Here is a 26,343-nt window from a genome sequence, read left to right as displayed (position 1 = left end):
AGGAGGAGATAAACAAAGACCAGAGATTCTAGAGTAGACAATACTGGGCTTCTGCCATCATCCACATGGAGGGAGTCAGGCACAAATTAAGAAGCCTGGGGCTCTGAACATCTTGTCCAGATGGGTTTTTAAAAAATAATCCTGACACCTTTTGAAGAGAAACGGGGAGGGGAGACACTGACTGGGTAGAGGAAGAGTCTTTATTGGAGAGGATGTTAACCCTGGGAAAGGCATCAGGCGGGCAGGCAGCGGCTGTGACCGTCTACATTGCTGCAGCAGTAGGCTGTGGTCTTTGGAAGCACAGACAGCAGCGTCCCCCTCCTCTCGGCTGCTGTGTTCTCTCTGCGTGTTGATGCAACTCAAGCAGTGTGGCGCTATATTTAGTACACACGGAAACACCTGTCACCCAGTCTGCACCCTCCCCTGCCCCTGCAAATTAGCCACTGCCGCAGTTTCTGTTTCAGCCCAAGGAGAGTGTACTCCATCCCAGAGGAAGTGCCTCCAGGAACCATAGTGGCGAACATCACAGCAATGGATCCCGACGATGGGGGCTCTCCTGGCCAGCTCCTCTACAGCATCACTACCACCATCAGCTATTTCATGGTAGACCAGTGTGAGTCACATGCAGTACCCTCTCCTGCACCCTCCAGTGCAGCCTTGTGTGGTTTTACAATGCTTTCTCTTCCCTCTGGCACTTGGTCCTGCCTTTCTGTCTAGGTTCATGTTCGTTGGCAGGGAAAGGGTGTGTTAACAGCAGCAGACACCAACCAAGATGGTGGCATGTGAGCAGGGCTGAGTGTGAGCAGCTGGGTCACCTTTCACCTTTAAGGGGATATGAGATTTTTTTTTCTTAACTACCATTAAAATTAAGGTTTAACCCCCTATAAATAAAACTCACACATCTCCATCTGTGCACAAATGAAGACTTAAGGACATTTCAGTTTGTTTGTTTGGTTTGGTTTGGTTTGGTTTGGTTTGGTTTTTTTTTTTTTTGAGACAGGGTTTTTCCATATAGCACTGGTTGACCCAGAACCTTCTCTATAAACCAGGCTTGCCTCAATTTCAGAGAGCTACCAAAGTGTTGGGATGCACCACCACTGGCCAGAGATATAGATATAAATATAGATAGAGATAGAGATAGATAGATATAGATATAGATATAGATAGATATAGATATAAAGTTATACATAAAGTTATACATATAGATAGAGACAGAGACAAACACAGATTTTTTTTTTTAAACAAGGTCTTTCTATGTAGCTCTGGCTGGCTGGGAAGTTAGAGCTGTGAGTTATAACAACTCATAGCAATTCTCCTGCTTCAGTTTCTTGAGTACTGGAGTTACAAGCATTTACCACAACACATGTCTGGAAAATTGCAATTTTCATCCTGAGTTTAATGAGGAGGTGAAGGGATAGTTATGGTTGGATGACGAAAATGGCTAAAATGGGAGTAAATTGTGCAAGGCCTGAGAGTAAATTGTGCAAGGCCCGGTGCTCGGATGTCTCTGTCCTCCTAGACACCGCTGCTGTCATTTCTGGGCAGATCTCTCCAGTGAAAGCCTGCTGATCACTCAGAGGTGGACAGAGAGGTGCTCCTGCTTCTGCTATTGTCTAAGACATCGGGACGCCATGTTGCAGGGTAGCATGCCCCAGCCCCTTCTCTCTGGGGAAGGTGGGCCTGTAAAGATGCATGAGATGCCTTCTCCATCCACACATCCCTAAGGATTCAGAAGAGGGGAATGATTACCAATACTGAAATAGAATGAAACAGATGTGTAATGTCAGTATCTTCAATAGTCTAATCTTTAAAAGATGAAACTGAGCCAGGCAGTGGTGGTGCACACCCTTAACCAAAACACTTGATAGGCAGAGGCAGGCAGATCTCTGTGAGTTCTAGGTTAGCCTACTCTACTGACTGAGTTCCAGGACATCTAGGGCTACATGGAGAAACCCTGTCTCAAAAACAAACAAAAGAAGACAAAAAATAAAATACAAAATTACTCTTGGGATCCAAAATTTTGTCTTGATAATGTAATCAATATTTAAAAATAATTGAAATGTGTATAGTATTTTGTTTGGAAGCTTGTTGTGTGTTTTATACTTAAAGCATATCTCAATTCAGAGTGGCTCCATTTCAGAGTCTAAATTTCATGTAGCTACTGGTGATGCACAGGGCGGTGTCCCTCCACATCAGCTTGCTAGGTTGTCAGCGGTTACATTCCCATATGAATATATGAGTGCGGGAGAATGAGCTTTCTGTACTCTGAAGTAGCCACCTCAGTGGAGACGACATACTTACCAGACACTCTGTAGAGGGGCCACACGCAGTCAGTCCCCAGTACTCACACAACCCATTGGACTAACACAATCCGTAGTTCAGAAAGGAAAACCAAAGGCTACAGAGATACCTGGACAAATTCAGTGTTTGCCCAAGAGCTCCAGCTCATTTGGGGCACCTTGATGTCTAAGATAGATGACACTAGAGCCTCTCCTCTTAGTCACTCTACTGTCCTTCATTATAAATCCAGTCATGTCAGCCCGATGGACTTCACTTTATACAATGCTGTTGTGGAAGCCAGCATTGAACAATCCCAGACCTTGTGTCATTGGCCCCATCTGCTCTTGAGCAAAGTACACCTATTCTGGGCCTAAGCAAATGATGGCCATACAAAGCCAGCAGCCGGGATCTGCCTCCGGAGACTTCTAAAGTCTTTGACAGTGATGAACTCACACATCTAAGAGTGTAGGGATAGATGATCTTGGAGGAGAATCTGTTCATTCTGATGTTGCAAAATAACAAGTACATGTTCGTGCACACACATACACACACACACACACACACACACACACTCACACACTACATAGTAGTGTGAGGGATTGAACCTAGGATCGCATCCACATTAGGCAAGCACTACCTTTGAACCTCCCACACCCCCCCCCCTTTTTGACTATTTAAACTAAGACTTTGGTTCCAAGTAATAAAAATGACAGCAAATCTAGCTAAGCACAAGACAGTAGAAAGGGACAGAAGACAGGAGAGAAAGAAAAGGGAGGGGAGGGGAGGAGGCACATCTCATGAGTCAGGTGATCAGGGCAGAGGAAGGGTTTGAGCCAGCACTGCTCTGAGGATTCCAGCAGCCCAAGACCTGGGCTTCTGCCTGCAGCTTCCGATGTAGCTCACTCACTCTCCGATGTGTGTTTCTTAGCAACAGATTCTCCAATAGAGAATCCAGTGAGTCAGATTGAAGTCAGCTACCCACCAGTTCCGTCAGCCATGGACAGTGCTGTGACCGGGGCCCAACCCTGAAGTCTAAGGTGTGGCTTTAGAGAAAGATCAGGTTAGGTGTTCCAATAAACATCGAGCCCAGGAACACACATGGTTGTACAGGTTGACAGGTTGTACATAGGGGCTACTCCCAGTTAGATTGCTCATCATTCTAGCATAGTCTTTTCCTGTGTTCCTCGTGGTCCCTTGCTTTTATTATCCATTTGTCTTCTAACCCTTGTCTTTTTAGTGACAGGGACAATCCGAGTGGCCCAAAGGCTAGATCGAGATGCAGGCGAACTGAGACAGAATCCCATCATTACTCTGGAAGTTCTGGTGAGGGACAGACCCTCCGGGGGTCAGGAGAATCGCATCCAGATAACCTTCATTGTGGAAGACATCAATGACAACCCTGCAACATGCAGAAAGCTCACCTTCAGGTAGTCATGAGTTGGAATGTATTCCCTCTTGGGTGGCCTTGACCCCTGGCTCCTCTGATATGGCATGGCATTAGGGAATGAGTCTACACGTAGATTTGAGGTGTCCCATTCCATTCAAAGGTTATTTTGCCATTCCTTTTCCTCACCTGGTTCTTCCCCTCTCATTATTTCTCTCCCACTTGTATGTGTGTTTATAGCCCGGGTGTTTGTTTGTTTGTGTGTTTGTTTTTTAATTTCGTTCCACTTGCACCGCAGACCCTCTCTGGACTGTGTCTTTTCTTTACGCATTACCACCAAGGGTGATGCTGGGCTGTGAGCTGTTGTAATAGATGCTGGAGAGTCAGGATTAGTTAACCAGGCACTCCCAAAGAAATCTCAGTAAATAACATGAATAAATCAAAACATGACACCTAATTCACCTGGAGAGAATTAATCGCATGTACGTGAAGGGAAAACACAGCTTCAGGTGGGACACAAGTTATTCTATATTTTCACTTCTTCTTTGACTCACAATTAATTCACAATATATTTAAAGTAAAGCCATTTAATAGTTTACTTTTATTTTATGAGTGTTGGGTTTGCCTGCATACATGGCTCTGCACTACATGGTTGCCTGTTTCCCTACAGAGATCAGAAGAGAGTATCAGATCTCCCGGAAAAGGAGTTATACACAGTTGTGAGATTCCGTGGAGACCTTGGTCCTCCGGAACAGCAGAAGTGCTCTTAAACACCGAGCCTTCACTCCAGCCCCATAAAGTTCTGTTTGATTCTGGATTACTGCACCCCCCTCCCCACCCTTAAACTGTAGCTTGTCTCTCTGCTATTTTATCGAAAAGCCACACAGTTAGAAATTCTTCCATAATAGCTTAAGCTCTATGGTTTCCATGCTAGCCAGTCTCTGGGAGTCTGAATGAAGTCAGCTTAGGGGTGGGGTACATCTCAGCAATGACCCTTCGTGGGCAGAGTGCCCTGCATCTGAAGTGAGGCTGGATATCAGAACTGGCCTCTGTTTTAATAACCTTTATTGACAGAGTCTCTTGGGGTGTTCTTGACTGGTTTTTTTTTTAAGGTTTGTTCCGGGTGACTCTGGGGAGTTTTAATACACGTAGCATGGCCATTGGGACCAGGAGCCCCAGACAGAGACCATCTGAGGCTATCAAAAGCTATTCCGCTCATTTCTCCAGTTCTCCAAGTTTCACAGCCTTTCATGCTCGACTCAGCGCTAGAGGGTCTGTGCTGTGGCTCGAACGAAGTCTGTCTGGACACAGCCAGATCTACCACAAGCCTCACCCTACGCCCTGAAAGGCTGGCTGCCCACTACGTTCTTTGCAGACCATCTTCTCCTAACCAGTGGGGAAGCTTTCAAAAAAGGGGAAGGGGAGTGAGGGGGTGGTTTATCTACTGCCTCCCTTTCAAACCTGCCCACCCCATGTTCTGAAGGGCTCAATTCCTGTAAGGCAAACCTTTGCCCACAAGACTCCCAGTCTCTGGGTTCCAGTTTTAGGGACTTCTCCCTCCACTGGTACTTCCTAGTCTCTGAGTAGCAAGGATGCTCCGGGCTTATTAGACCTGAGAGATATACCAGCCCTTAAAATTTCTACACGTACCCAAATACCTCTTTGCAATCATCTCTTGACTAGACCTCCTAGAAGTATCCTCATTTGCTATCTACCTCCTGCTGAGGCACTGGCCTACCCAGTCGCAGGCTGAACCATGTTGTAGACTACTCTACCAACCTGAACATTCAGGATGCTCAGTCTCTTAGATGGGCAGAGATGGGGCCATAGATAATTAGGGAGCGGTTTCTACAACATCACATGCACAAGCCAAGTCTATACTCTGCTAAAAGAAGTCTGGGGCCCTAGAGATGGACTAGAACTTTGCAGATTCTCCCACTTGCCTTGAAAAATCTACATCTATGCAAGCCCTTGGCAGTGGCCCAAGTGTATCCCGGAAAAGTCTTTTCTTGCAATCCTAAGCTCTCGGGCTCTTCTTTCTTCCTTTACACTGAGGGTATTAATGCCCGAAGCAGACTGTGCTATCACGGGCCCCTTTGCTTGTTTTCTCTTTTTCTCAAATCAGTTCATTGAATATTTTGGCTTTCAGTGATCCACAGTCCCCCGAGATGGTAGGACAATTTGCAGACTGCGTTCCATATTACCTGGTGAAATCATTTTAAATATTGAAGGTCCTCCAGGCAAGGCCACAGAGTCCTGATCTTCTCTCCAAATGAGCCCTGAAGTCTATAAGAGTAAATAAGTACTATTCTAATTATAGTCATTACCAAGGATAATTCCAAACAGTGAGGTCATCACCTCCAGGCTCTTCTAGTGAGGGTAACTCCCAGCTTGTTTCTTTGAGCTGGAAAGTAGAAATCTTCACTTCAAGAACTCAGCCTGCATGTCCCAACCCCCACCCCGCCCCACCCCTGGCTCCTAAACATACCAGACCGTGGGACTTTGAAGCTCTGTCCAGTGTATCCACCACCCTATCTTTAATCCCTTCTCCATCCCAGCCATTACAACGACAAGCACGAAAGCAAAAACAAAACCACAGGACAAAGAAAACGGAGCTCCACAGCCTCTGACATTTATACTGGAATACTGTGACTTTCGAAGTCTCTGCAGATAGGCTGAGGAGTGGGTGGGCGGGGTGCCAGCATTCATCAACAGCAGCTGGGGGATAGCTGGAGTCTCAGAGTCTGTGGGCGGTTGGTGCAGGACAGCCCGGAGGAGGCAGGTCCCCGAAGGTTCTCACCAACTTGCATGGAGGGCCTGTGGCTTTCTCAGGTTGATGATGAATGAGTCCAGGGTTCCGGTGGATGAATCCGAGGCAGCTTGATGGCTTCCGCACAGGTTGTAAATTGTCAAACAGTTGGCTGAAAGTGCTTTGCAAGCTGCCCGTGAACAGGAGGTGGATTCAGAAAGCTGCTGGGCATAGTCACCTTTGCACAGGGAGGGCCCCAGTGGTCTGATGGTTATGAGGGAGAACAGCAGCACAGCAGATGCCCTTAGAGGAAGGAAGAGATTGATGGATGAGGGGGAGTGTCTTTCCAAGAGAAATGTGGAGAAAATACCAAGTGTCGAGAAAAAGAACATGTCAAAACTGCTGATGTAGTTTTAAGTGTGTGCCTAGCATGCAACAGGCGGGGGTGGGGGAGACAGTGGGGGGGGTGGAGAATCTGGCACCAGAATCCTGAATTCTCTAGATGATGTACTTTTCCAGTTCTGCAGTATTGTAATCAAACCTTAGATCCACAAACATCTATGGCCTACATACAATTGAGGCTGATATGAGGCACTCGCCACAGACAACCACTTAGTCATAGTGTGTAACCATTAAAATTCATTTATTCAAACCGGATGGGACCACACCCAAGTGAGCATAGACCTAGGTGTAGCCCCGAGTATCCAGACACCGAGTGTTTTAAGGCAGAAACAGCTCTCTCAGCAGCTGCAGGGGCCTCCTCAGAAGTAGGCCCCTTGAAGCAGACAGCTTCACAGAAGCAAAGATATGTGATTGACTAAAAGGGTCCCACAGAAACAGGCAGTTTACGGAAGCTACAATGAGTTAGCTAGGACATCCTGACCTTGGGTTTCTAGACTAGAGTTGGGTAGTTTTCCAAGGGAGTCTCCATCAAGGAGATCAAAGTCTACTTCACCCTGAAATGGCCTCAGCAAGAATACAAGACGGGAGAGCTTCTGCTCCGTCTTGTCCCATCATGATGGAACTTAAAGTCTGCAAAGATCCTAAGAGATAATGATCAATCATGTCCAAAGGCTTTATCTTTCTTGGGTAAGCCTTGAAACCCCTTCAAACTCCTCTTTGCTTCCAGTAAGCTGAGGACAAGAGTCCAAACCTCTTGGAGACAATGGAATTAAAGATACTTCTCAAAACACACAGTTAGTATTTAATGTGGTCCCCACTCAAAGAACCAATGACTAAAATTGTGGCACTGCTGAGTGCCGGCAGAAACAAAATGGCGCATATGCTTTCTGCCAGTGTGGCCTTGTGGAGACACGGGGACACCTGTGCTCTCTAGCAAGAGGATGCTGTTAGCAGTCACAGCCTAACACTATCCTTGCTCGGCAGTTGCTCAACTGAGACTCTTGTGTTGAGCACAAGAGACTGTAGAATGTAGAAGGAGTACACTTTGGTTGCAGAGAGATACCAAGAATCAGAGGACTTTACACACTGTGGTAGTTTGAGTTCTCTAAGAACTAGATACAATCCTTTTTCACCCCTAGTTTTGTGAACAGGACCACCCCAGATCTCCATCCCTAATTTAGCTTCCAGTGATCTCAGACACCAACCATGTCCAACCAGAACTCAAAGAGCTGCCAGATGACACATAGAATGGTGAGCAGCAGTAAATGCTGTTATTTCAGGTCACTAGGATTGGGGTCAGTGTGTCATGTGGCAAAAGCTAATGCCTGTTTTGAATATGAAATAGGAGAAACTGGAGATGTGAGCATAGCCCTCTATGAACTGAAGACTTCAGGAGTTAGGTTTTTCTCAATCTCTCTCACCAAGCTTGGCTAGGCCAGAGGCAGAGGCTAGGACTTAAGAACTCACCCTTAAAATGTCTTTTGGATAGATTGTCTGGCATCAGTGGGAGAAGAGGCCTTTGGTCCAGTGAATGCACATTTTCCTGGTGTAGCGGAATGCCAAGGCACTGAGGTGCAGAGAGTGATTGGGAGAGGGAACACCTTCATGGAAACAAGTGGAGGAGGAGGGGGTGGGAGTTGGGAAAAAGGGGATAACATTTGAAATGTAAATACAGAGAATATCCAGTAAAAAAAAAATTTTAAGTCTTTTGGATAAAAGAGAAAGAAGAGAAAAGAAAGGAATAAAAAGAAAAGACAGACAGGAAGAAAGAGAAAGAAAGAAGCAAAGGAAGAGAGAAAAAGGAAGAAAGGAAGAAATAAAGGAAGGGACACTCAAAAAAGAATTCAGCTAACAGTTTAGGAGATTTCAGATGGTAATGGGTCGGCGCCACTGCTTTGGGCCTATAGCAAGACAAAAAATTACAGTGGAAACCCACAATAGGGTGAAACCACCCCCTTAGTGGCAGAGGATTGAAAGACAGTGAGAAAGAGGTACAGTCCCACAGTCAGATTTGAGGGCTTGCCCACATAACCAGACTTCCTCTCAGAGGACTCCACCACCTCCCAAGGGCACCACCCTAGGGTCTGAGCATTTGCTTATGTGATCTGCTGGAGAAGCGTTTCAGAAGCAGGAGCAAGGACCCTGGGGCTGGAGCCTGTGTAAAGAGCAACAGGAGGCCGGGAGAAGGAGCCAAAGTCAGAGAGATAAAGTAGGTCAGGAGAGTCCTGTGGCCCAAAGTTAGGGTGGAGACTGTGTGGAGGAGCTTGTCAGGTCTTAAGAGCATACTGTCATGACCTAACACTAACGTGATACCTCTGGCCACCGTGTTAAAGGCACTCAGGGGCCAGAATGGTGAGATCAGTGAGGAGCAAACTGGTGGCCAAGAGCTTGTAGAATTGAAAATGGAGTAGAGGTACTTAGCGCCCGCCTAGGTTAGAAGGCCTACTCAGCCACCATTTGTTAGGGGAAAATATTGAATTATGTCTTTTTGCCAGCATTATGTTGCCTGAAAGAGCAGCCAACGGGACGTTGCTTTTGGACCTGAACAAGTTCTGCTTTGATGATGACAGCGAAGCTCCAAACAACAAATTCAACTTTACCACGCCATCTGGAGTGGGGAGCAGCCGCAGATTTTCACAGCATCCAGCTGGCTCTGGGAGAATTGTGGTCAGTTTATGGTCATTGCATCATTAAAAGGACACGGGGGAAGCTGGTCCAACATACATGGTGCTTTTGCTACCCTGCAGAGAGAAATTTGCAAGGCAGCCTCCTCTCAGAGCCACGGTAACAGAAAGGCTTAATAGTGGCCGTGTGTTCCGGCGAGCTCTTTATTTTACCCAGGCTTCGGCACCGTTCATTACGCAGAGCTGTGCTGGGGTGCTCGGGACATTGTGTGGCTTGTGTTTGCATTCGCTTTTGTGAGCCGTGGTAGACATGGCAGTGCCCTTTGCACACAAGCTCGTCTGTTATGTGAGTGCCTGCTCTTCAAAGGAGGTACAAGGGAGAGAAAGCAGGGCCTGGGCCCTCTTGATAGACTCTGCTTCACAGAACCACCAGAGACACTACAGAGAAGAAATAAGGAGGAGATGAAAAGTATGCACAGGAGTAAAGGTAGATGGATGGACAGGCATGAAAGGCAGGGTTCAGCAAGCTTGTGAGGCCTCTGCTCACACGGGGCTCCTGCCATAGGTGCTGGTGGCAGGGTGGGGGTGGGGGTAGTGAAAAGGAAGTACATGGCAAATGGGTGGGTCTTGAGGGGCATTTCCAGCAGACCTTGGGGATGAGAGCAAGCTGCCCACCACCTTCCTCCTCAGCCTGCTTCTTACCTCCCATCTCAATCCCCTTGAGAGTCGTGGTATCATATAAAACCAATTTCTGTTTTGGTGAGATTCATATTTTTCTTAGGTTCTTAAACCGTTTAAAAATGTAGGAATCATTGAAAAGCATCACCATTTCAACAGTTTGATATATTTTTCTTGTTTCATTTCTATGTGGTTTTGTGTACCTCTATAGATTTGTATAATTATGCTAAACAATGGAACTACTCCTGTAGGAGAGGTTCAGTATTGGTCTTTTCTTCCAGTGACCTGGAAGTATGCACCTTATTTGTTGGGCAGAAGCGCTACGTATGTGGCTATCCTCAGAGACATGTTTCTCTGCTGGTAAATCCTAAAGTCTCTGGTAGTGTTATAGTGTGGTCTCACAACTCCTCAAGTGCCCTGGCAAATGCTTTCCCAAAGGATGCTGGGAATTTGCATGGCCAATAACTGTATGAAAGCAGAGCTGTCAGTTCAATAAGAGGGCTGTTCATTCCATGTAATCTATTGCCTGTCTTGACCTAGTTGATTGGTGATCCAGATTATGAAAATCCAAGCAACCTGGCAGCCGGCAACAAGTACGGAGTGACAATCCAGGTGCAAGACACTGCTCCTCCATACTACAAAAGCAAGTACCTTCTTCCTTACTCCGCATGGCACCCCATGGGCATCAATGACTAAACTGCACTCAGTACTTCCAGGTTCGGGACACAGAGTCTCCCTGCTGTGTCCCCAATAGCTACTTCCTCTTGGCTGAGTTACAGCACTTGAGTGTTCTGAGGGCCTCTCCGCCTCCAGTCTTGCTCGTTTCCCACACAGCTTCACCACCTCTGACTTTGTTTTTCAGAAATGCCTATGCCAATGTACCACTCCCTGTCACGTTCCTGGTTAGACTCTTGGATTTGGCACACCAGCACTTCTAGGCTCTGACTGCTGCCTAGCTCATTTGGTGCACCTCCCCACTCCCACCAACTTCCCTTTTCTTCAACTGCACCAAATCATTAACAGCTGCCTGAAAGAATCAAGGAGCTTTATATCAAGGTGGTTTTGTATGAGGCTAGAACTCTTCCTCCCATCTCATACTCCTCCCCTTTCTGTCCTGTCCCAACTTTACATTATCCTAATTCTAAACTGTCCCTCTCTCCATACTATCCCTGTACCTCATTGTCTACCATTAGACACTACCCCCCACTGCACCCTCTCCCATCCCACACTACCCTCCCCTCCCCCATTCCATACCATTCCCCATCCCATACCATCTACCATCCCACACTATCCCCCATTCTAAATCATCCCCCATTCCCAACCATTCTCATCCTACACTATCCCCTATCCCACACTACCACCATCTCACACTCTCCCTCAATCCATACCATCCCCCATCCCACACTCTCCCTCATTTCATACCATCCACCATCCCACATTCTCCCCCATTCCATACCATCCCCATGCCACACTCTCCCCCAATCCATACCATCCCCCATCCCACATTCTCCCCCATTCCATACCATCCCCCATCCCACACTCTCCCTCATTTCATACCATCCCCCATCACACACTCTCCCCCATTCCATACCATCCCCATCCCACACTCTCCCCCATTCCATACCATCCCCCATCTCACACTCTCCCTCAATCCATACCATCCCCCATCACACACTCTCCCCCATTCCATACCATCCCCCATCACACACTCTTCCCCAATCCATACCATCTCCCATCCCACACTCTCCCTCATTTCATACTATCCCCCATCCCACACTCTCCCCTATTTCATACCATCCCCCATCCCACACTCTCCCTCATTTCATACAATCCCCCATCACACACTGTTCCCCATTTCATACCATTTCCCATTCCAAACCATCCCCCGTCCCGAAGTATTCCCTACTCCACAGTACCCCTGTCTTCAGACTGGCCCACTTGGCCTTCTCAATCGTTGTCAGGCTCATCTCAGACTTTCTCCTCCAGGTTCCATAGAGCTGGTATTTGTAAGAGCCTGCAGCTCAGCATTGTGAATCCAGGTTTCCACCTGTATCCCTGAGCCCACGCACATCACAAGGTATTTTCAAAATGCCCACAGAACAAATGAGTACAGGTTGTGATTTGGATTTGTTTCTATTTCCATTTTTAGATAGCATCTACATTTCTATCCTAACAAGCCCAGAAAATGAATTTCCTCTCGTCTTTGAGAGACCATCCTACGTGTTTGATGTGCCAGAGACAAGACCAGGTAGGTGCGGACCAAGTCGCAGACTCTTGCCAGGTTTACCTGACTCCAGGCTCTGCAAAGGCATAGCTTCTGCCTCTCCTTCTCCCCCCCCCCCACTGCTCAGACTACTGTTCCCCCTTTCTTCTTCTCCACCCCACTCTTGAGTTGCTCTTGCCACTGCACTGACCTCTAGGTGAAACAGATTTTGAAAACTTGATTAAACTGCATTTCTCTGAATGCCCTGATTGCTTTCTTTTCTGTTTGCTTGATGCTTTTAATCTTTCAGTCCTTGGTGCTGTAGACTGAGTTGTTTCTTGGGTCTCTTCTGTGGATTTTAACCAGTTCATTGGTTCACCAGTTGAAATTTCCAACTAGGAAAAAGATTTCCCACTTTTCTAGTTTCTTTATTTAAAGACAAAGTGAGAGCATTTTCTCTTTTTTCTTTAGGTCATGGGTGGTCTTATTTTCTGCCTTTATAATGGTACTTTGACTCTTATAGGCTATTGTCCCATCAAGAAAAGATTCTCGTGGCTGACATAGTGGCACATACCTGTAATCCTATCACTTGAGAGGTGAAGACAAGAGAAACAGGAATTTAGAGCCATCTACTCTTACATAGCAAGTTCAAAGTCAGCGTGGACTACGTGAGACCCTGTGAGAAAACATGCGCACATACACACACAGGGTAGGGAGACAGAGATGATAGATGATAGATAGATAGATAGATAGATAGATAGATAGATAGATAGATAGGTAGATGATAGATAGATAGATAGATAGATAGATAGATAGATAGATAGATAGGTAGGTAGGTAGATAGGTAGATAGACAGACAGATGAATGATAGAGATAGATAGGTAAACAGACAGACAGACAGACGGACAGACAGGTGCATGATAGAGATAGGTAGGTAGACAGACAGAGGCATGGTAGATTAGAGATAGGTAGACAGACAAACAGATACACAGACATATAGATGTATGATAGATGGGAGATAGAAAACAAGAACACACACATAAGGGAGAGAAGGAGTCAGAGACGGAAGCAGAAACAGAGAATCCTTGCTCCCAGCTTCAGATTCTCATCAACTTCCCAGGCTTGAAGATAATGAGTGTTACCTTTCTATGTCATCTAGCATATTCTGTCACATATAACGGGTCCTCCCTAGCCATGGACCTTTAGATCACAGCTATTTCTTTTATAATGAAAAACAGAGCCAAATTGAAAGCAGAGCCTCCTCCAATTATTCCAGCTCATTTTATTCTCCTGTGACAGTCTCTATTTTCTGACATGATGTTTCAAAACAAAACACGGAGAGATGGTCCAGAGAGCACATTTAACTCCTTACACTTTGCCCGATGTGTTCTACATATTCAACAGGACCAAACATTTACTAAAGCCACTGATCTCACTACTGTGACTCTGGCCTTCTACGGGTCACACACTTGATGCTAGCCTTTGGGGTGAATAACTGGGTCTCCCTCCCACGTGAATGCAATTCATGATAAAGAACTTCTACAGAACAAGAACTTCAGCAGCTGTGACAACTCTTGTAAAATAGGCAGAAACAAGCAAATTTAAACATCTACACTAGGTATTCCTCCTTTGCTATGCTACTTTTCTAAAGACTTATTTGGTTTTCTTTTACGTGCATGTTTTGCCTGCAGATATGTCAGTGCATTGTGTGAAAGTCTGGTGCCTGCAGAGGCCAGAAGAAGGAGTCAGGTTTCCCCAAGCTGGAGTTATATACTGTTGCAAGCCGCCATGCAGGCGCTGACAATCAAACCTGGGGCCTCTGGAAGAGCAACGGGTGTTCCTAACCACTGAGCCACCTCTCCAGCCCCGATAGCCCATTATAGGAAATCTGAAAACTTCAAGAGCTGGGAGTGGGGGTGGCATCCTCATTTTTACTGTTGGAACTTAATATATAAAACAGACTTGTGACAATTAGGAAGCTTCTGAAAGTCTGTCAGTGGCACTGAGGATACCTCCCTCCAAGTCAGTACTAATAGTCATACTGTATTCCTGCAGCTAGAACCCAGGTTGGGCAGGTGCGAGCAACTGATGCAGACTTTCCTCAGAGTCCAGTGGTGTATTCCATATCCAGAGGAGGGGCCAGCCTCCAGTACCCAAACATATTTTGGATTAATCCCAAGACAGGAGAACTCCAACTAATAACTAAAGCAGACCATGAAACCACCTCTGTCTACGTTCTCACGGTCGAGGCCACCAACGGCGAGGACAGAAGCTCAGTCACTGTGAGTGGGGCTGTTGGGCCTCTTATCTTTCTCCCAGATGGCTGACTTGGGGTCTTCTTCACATCCTCAGCATGCAGCTATCACAGAATGGGTCGATAAAGAGAAGAGTAAGAAGCAGTTCCCAGGACATAAAGATCTGAAACTATCTGAGGCTCATATCTGTGAGCAATTGAGAGAAGCACTAAGACCTATGGCAAGACATATCTACTGAAGCCACAAAGTCCCTCCTAAGGCACTTTAAGTCTTGTGTTTCTTCTATGGGCTGGTTTTGTAGTTCTTTATTTCTTCCTGAAGCAGCCTTGCCTGTTTCTGCCCCACCCCAGGCACACCAGATGAGTAGATAATACAATGATACTGTGACCCAACCTTGTATCATGATGATAAAACCACATAGTGGCTATGGCTGAAGTAAAGAGAAGTTCCCTTTGGCTCCTGGTTCTGAAAATTCAAGCCCGTCTGTTTGCACCTTTGGTGAAGGTGGTGTGTGGTGGGAATGTGTGCTTTAGTTAATGCTCACATTTCAAGAGCCGGGAAGCAAGGAGAGAACGAGACGGGGTCTCACAATCCCATTGAGAGTGTCCCCTCAGTGACCCGTGGACCTCCCACAAGCTCCTACCTGCCATAGTTACAACTTTTTACAGCCTTACCCACATCCAAACCATTGAAGATGCTCAGAGGTCCATGTTGAGACCCTTGTTGAATGCAGATTATCACTGCACAAGCGTGTGGGTCCTGAGTTCACATACCACACCAGACATGCTTCCGAGGGGTGCTGGTGCCGCACACAAGCATCCTATGAGTCCCTGGTGGGTCTGTGGGGGTGATTGTTAGAATTATCTAAGGGCCATGTGGTGGCCATAAAGATCCATTAGTGAAGGGAAAGGGTATGAGGGAAGTGACCTAGCTGGCAGGCCTCTGTGGGAGGGACAGCAACTGGCTTGCAATGAGGAGAATGAATTCCTTTCTTAGTCACACTCCCAATTTTCTGAGAGGGTATGGGCAAGGCTTATCTATGTGACCCCGTTTCTGTGGAAAGTCACGTGATTAACCAGTGCCAGGTCGTTCAGTTCCTCTGGCGACCTGCTTTGAGTTAATGGGATGGTGTGTTCAGGGATTCATGAGGCTCAACATTCCCAACCAGGGAAAGTTAGAGAGAGAATTGCTGCTTTTGTTAGGGTGTCCTTTTTCCTTAATTTCTTAAAGACAGAAATGAATAAACTCCACTCTGGAAGCTAACTAGAGTGACTATTTCAATTTATTCCCAGTATTAGAAGTAGCTGAAATTCTCACATTTCAAACGTACAATGAATCTAACTCAAAATCCGCACGCCTTTAAATAGCGTGGTGAGCCAAAATGATCACATTAAGTCCCTTTCAGGACTGAGAATATGAGGTCCTCTGCTGACAGGTGTCACGGTCAGTTCACCAGGCCTGAGACTCAGCGATGAAAGGTCTACCCGCCTGCTTGTGGCCGGCCAGCTGAGGACTCAGGGCAGGTCTAGTGGCCCAGGCCACAGGTGAGACTGCGGTAAAAGCAGGACTTTGGTCTAGCCCCTGGCTTCTTAGGCCAGGCTGCATGGTATGGTCAGCTGAAGAACATAACAGAGACTGCCTGGGCCACGCCCTCCAAGGACTCCAGGTGGTCCCAAGGAAATGGATTCAGGGTGGAGAACCATTGTGATGTACACCGAAGTTAGAGACTGACTGTAGGTTTACAAGGGACAATGCATGTGCACTTGTACATGTGCACGTGCACACAAACACATGCACACACACAAACACACACACACACACGGGGGGGGGGCTGAGGGTTGCATACACATACACGTAAGCAGAGAAGCTAACAGCAAAGGATTTGGAGCAAGACAAAACCACACTAAAATTGTAGCTCAGCCTCTCACTGTTTGAATGGTTTTATGTCAATTACTTGCTGTCTCTGAGTTCCCTTTTCTCTCATCTGTAGATGGGAGTTATCGAATGTTCTCTCACACATGAGATTAAATCAGTGAATTCATGCAAATTGCATATCCGGAGCAGTGAGTGCTCGGTGCATTTTAGTTCCTAAGGCTTGGGCTGATGAAATGGCTCAGCAAATAAAGGGGATTGCCGCCAACCTGACAACTTGAGTTTGATCACTGGGATCCACAGGGTGATTGGAAGGAACGTCCAAACCACACGTAGTCCTCTGACTCCTGCCCCCCTCCCCACTGAAATATAATAATATTCGAAACCATCTTCCTGCTGTTCCAGGTTACTGTCAACATCATTGGAGAAAATGACGAAAAGCCAATATGTACTCCAGATTTTTACCTCATGTCCATCCCAGTGAATCTAAAAGTTGGTACAAACATTCAGAATTTCAAGTTGACGTGCACTGACCTTGATTCTAGCCCCAGATCTTTTCGATACTCCATTGGCTCAGGTACTGTTTATGTACCTACAATCCTGGGCCGTTACGGGAGGAACCAGGCAGTCAGCACAGTGTTGGGAGGGTGCATTTTATATGATGAATCCAAGGGTCCCTGTTCTTCCCAGGGCTGCCAGCTTCTCTGTCTCATCCAGCTCTCTCCAGGAACATTCCACAACCAGGCTCACCCCCACATGGCTGTTGCAAAGCCCCAGGAAGGATGAATTCTTTTAATGGAATACTCTCCCCAAATTCCCAGAATATAAAGAATATAATTATTTTTTTTATTTCTCCTCTTCAACCTACCTCTTTTCCTGGAAAAAGTGCCGTGGGGGAAGGGACTCCCAGGCCTCTCTCGGGATAAGAACAGATGAAATAGATTAAATACGTTCTGAAACATGTCCTCAACAATACTCCTCTGCTCCATTCCTTTTCTCTCTTTTAAAAGACGCCATTGCGGGAAGGAGGGGGGAAGGAGCACCACTCCATGGAAATGAGACCAAAATAGCTCATCTAATGAAGTGCCGGGGCCAGAGATTTAAACCCAAATAAGCAGAACGAGTCCACATGAAAGACTGAAAAATCTGTCTCTGCCGCCCGCTGAGCCTGGCAGAACAGTGGGAAGCCTCTGAGCCACTGTACCACAAAATCCCGGGGGCAGACAGCTCCTGGAGACCGCAGCTACGGAGGATGGAGCTAGCTAGTCCACACTCAGTGTCCCGGGGACTTTATGGAGCATTTTGCTGCAGAGGAAGTAAAAATTGCATCATCTGCTCCATTTCCTGGTTTTTCATTCAGTAATGAGTCTGCAGACACTGGAGGATGAGCAAGAGCCATGCTTGGGTGGGAGTTCTTCCTGCCCTAGGAACCTTTACGTTGTGGGCCCCAGCAGAGCTGTGTGCGCATGTGTGGGAGGCAGGTGGACCCGAAGTCCTTGCGATATCAGGAGGTACCTTCCTTTAGGGGACTTCAGGACCCTTGACACCAGGATGTCCAGACAGGCTCCACAAAAGGCAGAGGGCAAAGATGGTCCATGATTAGGGGTATGGCTAACTGTGTGGTCCTGCTGCCCACACACCAGGACAATTGCCTCGCCCCCTGGTGGCCCTAAGACAGGGGCACTGTGGTTCTTTATCCAGTGCATCCTCACTTGCAGCATATCACAGACCAAACCCTTCCACATAAAAAATAAAGTGTAGACATTTGGGGGAATAAAAATAAATTCAGTTTTCTTCTGAATCATACCCTCTTTTTAATTTTTTTACCAACCTTCTTGGGTCAAATCTCCTTTAGGCAACATCAACAACCATTTTGCCTTCTCCCCCAATGCTGGCTCCAACGTCACACGCCTGCTGCTGGCGTCCCGCTTTGACTCTACTAACCTTGATACTGTCAGGGACTACAAGCTGCTCGTCTACATCACGGATGACAACTTGCTGTCTGGCAGAACAAGAGCCGAGGCTCTTGTTGAAACAGGGACAGTGACTCTGAGTGTTAAAGTCATTCCTCGCCCAGCCACGGCCATCACAACTCCCAGGGTAAGGACCTGAGACCTGTGATCTCTACTATAAGTCCTTAGGATGTACAGCAATGGAACTCTTTGACCCAGAAAAAAAAAGTTGAGGGCCATTTGTTTGGCAGGGCCATTGATTGACAGATGGAAATCTGGGTAAGAGCTTGGACACACGGAGCCACTGACCTGTCACAGACAAGGAAAACGTGAGCTCACGCCTTCAATCTTAACGCTTGGGAGGCAGAGGCAGGTGGATCTCTGTGAGTTCGAGGGCAGCCTGCCTGGGCTTTGGAGCAAGTTGCAGGATAGCCAAGGATATCTAAAAAAGAAAATAGAGAGAAAAGAAAGGAAGAAAGTGGAAGAAGAACGTTTCTCTGTGAGGATATGTGGTAGACCAAAGACTGACCACTGAGGTAGACGGCACCACTGTGGGAAAGCTCCTGACGTAAGGAACTTAAGTTAGAAAGTGTTATTTTCACTCACAGGTTTTGAAATTTCAGACCACAGGCTATAGGCATGTAGTAAGAGAGGGCATCAGGGCACAGAGGGTGTACTTTCTTCCTCCTTCCTAATTCCCTGCTCCTCTTCCTCACTGTTCCCTCCCCCTCCCTCCACATCTCCCTCCTGTTAGAAAATGGCCTATGCATGAGACCATCATCTGCTTCTCAGAGTCTTACCAATAGCTGACAGTGTTCACCTTTCCTTTTCTTGCAGTCAACAGACCCCAGTAGCAGGGCAGTGATGGCGTGCACCTTTAATCCCAGCAGGTAGAAGCAGGTGGATCTCTGAGTTTGAGGCTAACCTGGTCTACAGAGTGAGTTCCAGAACAGCCAGGGCTAGACAGAAAAAAAAAAAAAAAAACCTGTCTCAAGACATGCACACACACAAAACCAAACAAACAGAAAGCAAAAGGAAAAGAAAAATTAGAGCCCAGTGAGTAGAGACCAGGGGAGACCCGTTGGCTTTGTTTCGCATAGCAGTGGGTGCATGGTAGAGGAGCTGGAAAGATTTACTTTGGGTCTTAATTTTTAGCAGGCTCGAAACCATGGTTGCTTTGACATGTACACTTGAGCAAAACATCATCACAGGAGGAGTGTGAGGGCAGGGGGCCTTACTTCATGATGTACAAGAACAGAACTGGAAAAGGGCCAGAAAGCAGGTATAGCCTTGGCAGGTACACTTTCAGCAAGGGTACCTGTAACTACACCCTGCCCCCTAAAATTGGGGGAGGGGTGTTCATTTCAATGTATTCAATTGCAGGTTTCTTTATGTTTGATTTATGCTCATGTGTACATACTTGCATGTGTATATGCATCACATACATGCAGATGCCCATGGAGGCCAAAGAGGGCACTGGGCTTCATGGAACTGGAGTCAGCTAGTGTGGACAATAGGTGCTCTTAACTGCCTAACCATATTTCCAACTCCTCCTTTAGAGACTTTTATGGCATTTATTTATTTGTTGTGCGTATGTGTGTACATGTGTGTGTGTATGTGTGTGTATATATGTGTGTGTGTGTGTGTGTGTGTGTGTGTGTGTGTGTACACCCCACATGTGTGGAAGTAAAAGGACAACTTGTAGTAGTCAGCGCTCTCTGCAGACCAGGTGGGCTCTAGAAGTCAAACCTAAGCCATCGGGCGTGTCAGCAAGCTCTTTTACCTACTGAGCCTGGGGTACCGGGAGCTCATACTCAAACCACAACCACAGCAAATGCCGAGGACCTTTACTATGGGGAGAGCTGGCAGGCTCTCCTTAGGAACAAATTGCCAAGTCTCTTAGGTTTACAGCATAACCGACCTCAACATTTCCAATCCTGAAATCTCCATGACTTGTTGGTGATCTGTCTCCCACTCTAGGAAGCAGATTCCGAACTGAAAGTCTCACTGTGATCACAGCCCACTCATCTGGAAGTGGCAGCTGGATTGAGGGAACACTGAAAAGCTTACAGGGTATAAAAACAACAGCAACAACAAAACACAAAACAAAACAAAACAAAACAAAAAAAACAACTTTCATGGCTCCTGCCTTCCCAGTGAGAGACAATGGCTAAATTAGTCCCGGTATTATGCTGTGTTGCAACAAAGAAATAGCTTGTGGACCTTGTGGATGTAAGGGAGAGGAAGACAGACAGACAGACAGACAGACAGACAGACAGACAGACAGACAGTGTACTTATGTCAGGAGCCGATACGCAGTTTCCAGTTTTTCTGGGTTCTGAGCTAACAGATAGAAAATGAAGAGGCCAGAGCTGGAAGCGGGAACTACAAGCTCACAGATGTTGGGTCTGCAGAGCAGGACAGTGGCCTAGAGGTGTCACACACTGCAATACTGAATGTCACAGATGCCTCCACCCCTCTCACTCTCCCTTTGTCTGCCCTTCAAGCCCAGGATTACCTACCAGATCCACAGGGAAAACATATTCTCGCCATCTGAATGGTATGTGCCCTTCATCATCACCCTGGGCTCCATAGTTCTTGTCACTCTTCTGGGGTCCCTGCTGGTCCTGCTGGCCAAAGCAGTCTACAGACACTGCCCCTCCACCACCAGGAAGAACAAGAAGCCTCTGTAAGTTCTGGTGGGCTGAGACTTTCCCTTGTTTTTGCTTGTTTGTTTGCTTGCCTTTGTTTCTGTCTTGTTTTGTTTTGTACAGCTTGAAGGGAAGAATAGGAGATGAAGGGATAGAATTCTAGCTGCCCTTAAGCCTAGGGTACCTGCTTTGTCACCTGCGGGGCCAAGACCCTGGCCTTTAGCTTTCTCTGGCAGCTTACCCCAGCCCTGATGGGATTTAGTAAGTAGGCTTCCAGTGACCTTGGCCTGGACAGGTGCTCCTGAGAAGCCCCCTGTGAGTGGTAGTAGAATATAATGTGCTCCTCTCTGCAGGGTATTTATAGGAAGGGATGGGAGTAAAGGAAGCAAAACCAACCAACATCACAACAGATTAGAAAACTAGACTTTGAGTGCCATCGATCCACTTAAGCCTTTGTGTCATTAGATGATCTCCATTCTCTTTCGTGTGACTCTTACTTCCCACTGTCATAGAAACATGCAGTAATTGCATACCAGGTTTCTCCCCTCCCTGCTCTCACTTTCTCTAGCATGTGATTCCTATGAAAACCTATGCATGTCACATACCTCTCCTGGGGCCAGATTTATCCTCAGCAACTCTTACAGCCAGAGCACAATGGCTGTGAGCCAGGATTTTTGGAGTTGGTCAAGTTCCAGGTTCAAATCTAAGCTCTCTCATTTTCTGGGCACCTGACTTTAGGCACGTGAAATGCTAAGCATCTGTTTTCTTCTCTGTAAAACTAACCAGGCAAACGCAGAGAGGGCTCTAGGTAGTGTTCCTGACACCAAGCCAGTGCTTCCATTACACAGCAGTGGTTTTGAAGTTGCTACAGTTTTAACTTCAAAGTCAAGACCCAGTGAGCTCAGGATTCTAGACCCCACATTGAACCGTATGCCCAAAGGTCCTGGGAGCTGGGTTCCCTGACATTCAGAACCTCTCAGAGGGAAAAAAGAAATGAGCGATAAGACTCAGATGCCTCAGAGTATCTGAAGATTAACTATAACTACCCAGTAATTTTACATGTCTGGATGTAAGATGGTTTAAAAGACATTACCTTAAAGCTGTGTGTTGCATTCCACCGCATTTATCGGGGGAAGTTTGCCTATTGGAAACCTTGGCTTGGGGTAAGAAATTCTTGACCATCTCAAATTTAAAAAGATATTTTTGTTTGCATTCTGTTTACAAATGGCTTAGAGAAAGACAAAAAAAACCAAAACAAAACAAAAACAAAAACAAAACAAAAACCCTTGTTTCTAAAAGGGCCATATTTAAGCATGTGAGGATGATGATGTCATATATGAGATCTGAGTCTGAGCCAGGCATTTTAAAAAGCTGTCTAGTGGCCCAATAAACATTGCAACTTACAAGCAAATCACAGCTCCGTGGTAAATATGCACCTTGGATTTGGTTGTTCCTGTTCACATTCTAAATACAGTTTTCATCATGGCCCAATTCAAAAGAAAAAAATAGCTAAAAATTCAGACTCAGACTTATACTCTCAGCAAGTTAGCTGTACCATGTGGCAGCCAACACTTGTCAAATATTGAGGAATAAAATTAGAAAGTTTGAACCCCAGGCTTTTATGAGAAGGGCATTAAGACCCAGTCCAGCTCTTTCATGTTATAGGAAACTGAAGCTGTCAGCCTTCTGGCCTCCCTGCTGTGAGACAACCTCTCTGCTCTGATGGCTCCTGGGGGGAAATGGGCAAAGAATGGGCTGGTGGTCTCACTGCACTGGTTTTGTCTTCATCAAAGTCACTGTATTCCCTGGAATTGTATGAAGCAAGTTTCAGACTCCTAGACCCTCTCTAGTTAGAGGCTATCAAGTGTCAAACTGCTTGGTTTAGAACAGCTAGTAGCCAAAACTTTCTGATCCCCAGCCCCTACCCATTTTCAAACTAGTCCTCAAATTCCAAGAAAGCAGTTGGCTTGAGGCCCTACGTTCTCATGTGTGCATATCTATGTGGAATGCTGTCCAGTCAACTAATGTCTGTTCTTTCCCCCACAGGACAGAGATAGGAGGTATGTGCGGTGCATGTTCTCATGGATTGTTTGCTGTCCTGTGCTTGCTCTGTTAGACTATGCTAGGCTCAAATCTGGGCTCAACCAGGGACTATCCACGTCTTTAGTGGGGAAGCAAAGAACATCTATTGCTGAAGTAATGAAGGGCAGGGTGAAGGGTGCAGGGTGCAGGGTGAAGGGTGAAGGGTGAAGGGTGAAGGGTGCAGGGTGAAGGGTGAAGGGTGCAGGGTGAAGGGTGCAGGGTGCAGGGTGCAGGGTGAATAGTGAAGGGTGCAGGGTGAAGGGTGCAGGGTGCAGGGTGAAGGGTGCAGGGTGAAGGGTGCAGGGTACAGGGTGAAGGGTGCAGGCTAAAGGATGAAGGGTGAAGGGTTCAGGGTGAAGGGTGCCTTTGGTCCACTTACTTGGGCCTTGCCTACTCACTACCCAGTTTTATGTTTATCTCTAGCCAGCTCAGTTTTAATCATCTAGGTCTATCTCCCATGGAACCTAGTTCATTCTTAGCAGTAAGCCACCATTCCTGACCGCTGCCCGTGCAGGGCATGGCTGCCCCCAAGAACAGTGAATGCTCTGTCTTGAACAAGTGCCTCTTCTGAAAGAACACTGACACTCTTTTCCCAGACTGCAACGGACTTGATCATTGTTCACATAGTTAATTAGGTCAGATTAGTTAATTGGTAAATTGAGCAAGATCTACCGAGAGGCCCAGGTCCAAGGAAATATCTCATCCTAACCTGGACAAAGAGTTGTTGCTTCAAGGCTCCAAGCTGTGGGTTAAAGACAGAACATAGAATTTACAGTTCTATAATAAAAAGAATTGTATAAGTCATTGTATCTATGGGGTATGTTGATATGCACAAGGTACATAAATGCAGGGCTAATTTTTATTACAGGGGTTATTGATCACATGGAGAGAGAGTATCTTAAAAACAGAAATGTCATAGACTGCCTTGTGTATATGCATATAAGCATACTTGATGCCTCAGAGGTCAGAGGGGGCCTTGGAGCCCTTGGAGGGGAGAAATGGATGGTTGTGAGCCATTATGTGGGTGCTGGGAATTGAACTTGTGTCCTTTGCAAGAACAACAAGTACTCTTTACCACTGAGCCATCTCTCCAGCCCCAAACTCGATTACTTTTGATCGGGATCTAGGGAATAGATGTCAAAAAATCACTTGTTATGAACATAAAGTCTTTTTTCCCTATCCCTAAATCAATTTGAGAGCTAACTTCCTAAGACCAGTATTAATGATCTAGAAAAGGTTTTGATATTTTAATCATGTGTTGTCCGTAAACGTGTATGATTTCGAAGAAAACTGAAAGCTGTCGAGTAACAGGTCTACAGACAAACAAACCAAACCACAACAGTAAAACAAAACAAAGCCTTTGCTATGTCTGTTAGACTGAAGCCAAAGCCTGTTCAGGAAAATCCCACTGTGCGTGGGAGGTTAAGGTCAGGCTGGCATCTAAAAAGCTTCAATGCTGGTTTGTTTGTTTTTCTCTGCAGACATGAAGAGGAAGGCCATGGTGGTAAGTGTGGTCAGCTACTGGAACCTTGCCTGGGTGCTGGGTAGGGTCACCCTGTCTCTGTCTGCATGCATAGAGAAACCAGGGCCTGGCAGAGTATTCATTGCATTCTGGGAGGTTCGTGCATTTGGCCACTGACATAGCTTGTTTCATGGCAAGATCCTGATAGGACTCCTTCCCTCACTGAACATGTCTGCTCATATATTTGCTCTGGGCTTCATGAATATTGAATTGAGGGGTTTATTATCTACACCAGCTCTTCAACAGGGGACTCAGGGAAGCAGAGCTTAAGGACCAGAGCAGGTGTTCCAATATTCCATGGGATTTAATTTTTTCTCTACTCTTTCACAACCTTGCAAGAAAAAGACAAAGGAAGTCCACGGCTTGGGTCTGGTCTTGGCTTTACCTAGCCCTTAGCCACTCGATCCTCTGGGCCCACAAGCCTTCGGAAGCTTTAGATTCCTCACCATGAAGTAGGAGGGAAGACAGCCACTCTAGGACAATAACTAGGGAAATCTCATGAAAAGTGCCTGATGCCTCACTATGTGCAGCACACAAGCTGGCTAGAGTCACACCTTCACTGTCTTACTTTTCCACTGCTGTGATAAAACACTGAAGCAGCTTTAGTGACTTATTTGGGGCCCACAGTTTATTTGAGGCTTATGATCATCACTGCAGGAAGCATGGCAGCAGGCAGGTAGGCAGGCAGGTAGGTAGGCAGGCATGGCACTGGGGCAGTAGCTGAGGGTTACATCTTGAGACACAACCATGCAGGAGAGAGGGAGAAGGATAGGGGAGTTAGGAGGGACAGGAATGGCATGGGCTTTAGGAACCTGATAGCCCACCCCCAGTGACACATCTCATTTAACAAGACCACACCTTCTAATCCTTCCCAAACAGTTCTACCAATTGAGGACCAAGTAATTAAACATATGAGCCTATGGGGGCTATTCCCATCCAAACCAATGCTCTCATCTTACTCTCTTCTGCTGTCTCTTACTGAGCCTGATAGACTTGTTGGGAAGAGATAAAACTTGGTAACTTCCCTTAGCTCTTCTCTGCTTCCCCCATGACAAACCTTGTTTTGATATAAGACACATACTTTTGGTAAATATGTATCAGTGCAGCTAAGGGGAGATTTTTGCTTTACACTCAATATCTTATCACTTCTACTTTCAGGTTAGTCTACTTACTCATGGGAGGAAAGAACAGCCTCGAGCCTCCAAAGTCTAACCATCTAAAAGAAACACCTTAGGGTGCTTGGGTAACAGCACTCATAGATGTTCTTAAAACTATGCCACATTGATCTATTAAATAAATAAACCCTCATAACTTAAAACGTGGGGCTTCTTAGATCCAATAGTAGAAACACATAAGATTCTTACTTCTCTTCAGCATCCAAGAGCTATGGGGAAGTGGATAGATGGTAGCTGTCAGGCAAAGCCACATTGAAGAGAACACCAATCACCAAATAGCTTCCCACTAGCATGCTGAAGACCTTGTTTTTGCCTTGTCTGTGAGGGAGTATCATATAGTGAAAGGTTGTCTATGGACTGGGGACGGGCACCTTAGACAGAGCTCAGATCTGAGGGATGGCACAATACTGATCATTGAGGATGGGGTTTAGGGAAGACCTAGTTGCAGTTCTGTTGGCTTTTGCGAGGGCAAGCATTAGGGCAAGGTAGGTAGGTAGCTGCAGAAAAGAGTACC

At 46.4% G+C, this 26,343-nt stretch overlaps 1 protein-coding gene across 1 annotated transcript in view; it reads left to right on the top strand.

Annotated features, from left to right (window-relative positions):
- CDHR3 (cadherin related family member 3) overlaps nucleotides 1–26,343 on the top strand; it is a gene marked incomplete at both ends in the record, with an annotated part of 54,964 nt that overhangs the window by 26,379 nt on the left and 2,242 nt on the right. The window contains 11 exons of the mRNA XM_080911993.1: nucleotides 465–613; nucleotides 3,518–3,707; nucleotides 9,311–9,482; nucleotides 10,658–10,764; nucleotides 12,271–12,365; nucleotides 14,376–14,602; nucleotides 16,853–17,024; nucleotides 18,303–18,547; nucleotides 20,907–21,088; nucleotides 23,097–23,110; nucleotides 24,614–24,636. Coding sequence (XP_080768119.1) covers nucleotides 465–613; nucleotides 3,518–3,707; nucleotides 9,311–9,482; nucleotides 10,658–10,764; nucleotides 12,271–12,365; nucleotides 14,376–14,602; nucleotides 16,853–17,024; nucleotides 18,303–18,547; nucleotides 20,907–21,088; nucleotides 23,097–23,110; nucleotides 24,614–24,636 — 1,576 coding nt within the window. The remainder of the gene's footprint in view (nucleotides 1–464; nucleotides 614–3,517; nucleotides 3,708–9,310; nucleotides 9,483–10,657; nucleotides 10,765–12,270; nucleotides 12,366–14,375; nucleotides 14,603–16,852; nucleotides 17,025–18,302; nucleotides 18,548–20,906; nucleotides 21,089–23,096; nucleotides 23,111–24,613; nucleotides 24,637–26,343) is intronic.

Source organism: Micromys minutus (genome assembly GCF_963924665.1).
Source record: "Micromys minutus genome assembly, chromosome: 1".
NCBI classification, from domain to species: Eukaryota; Metazoa; Chordata; class Mammalia; order Rodentia; family Muridae; genus Micromys; species Micromys minutus.
The sequence above is the reverse complement of the archived record's forward strand: the minus strand, read 5'-3'. Positions and strand labels throughout refer to the sequence as shown.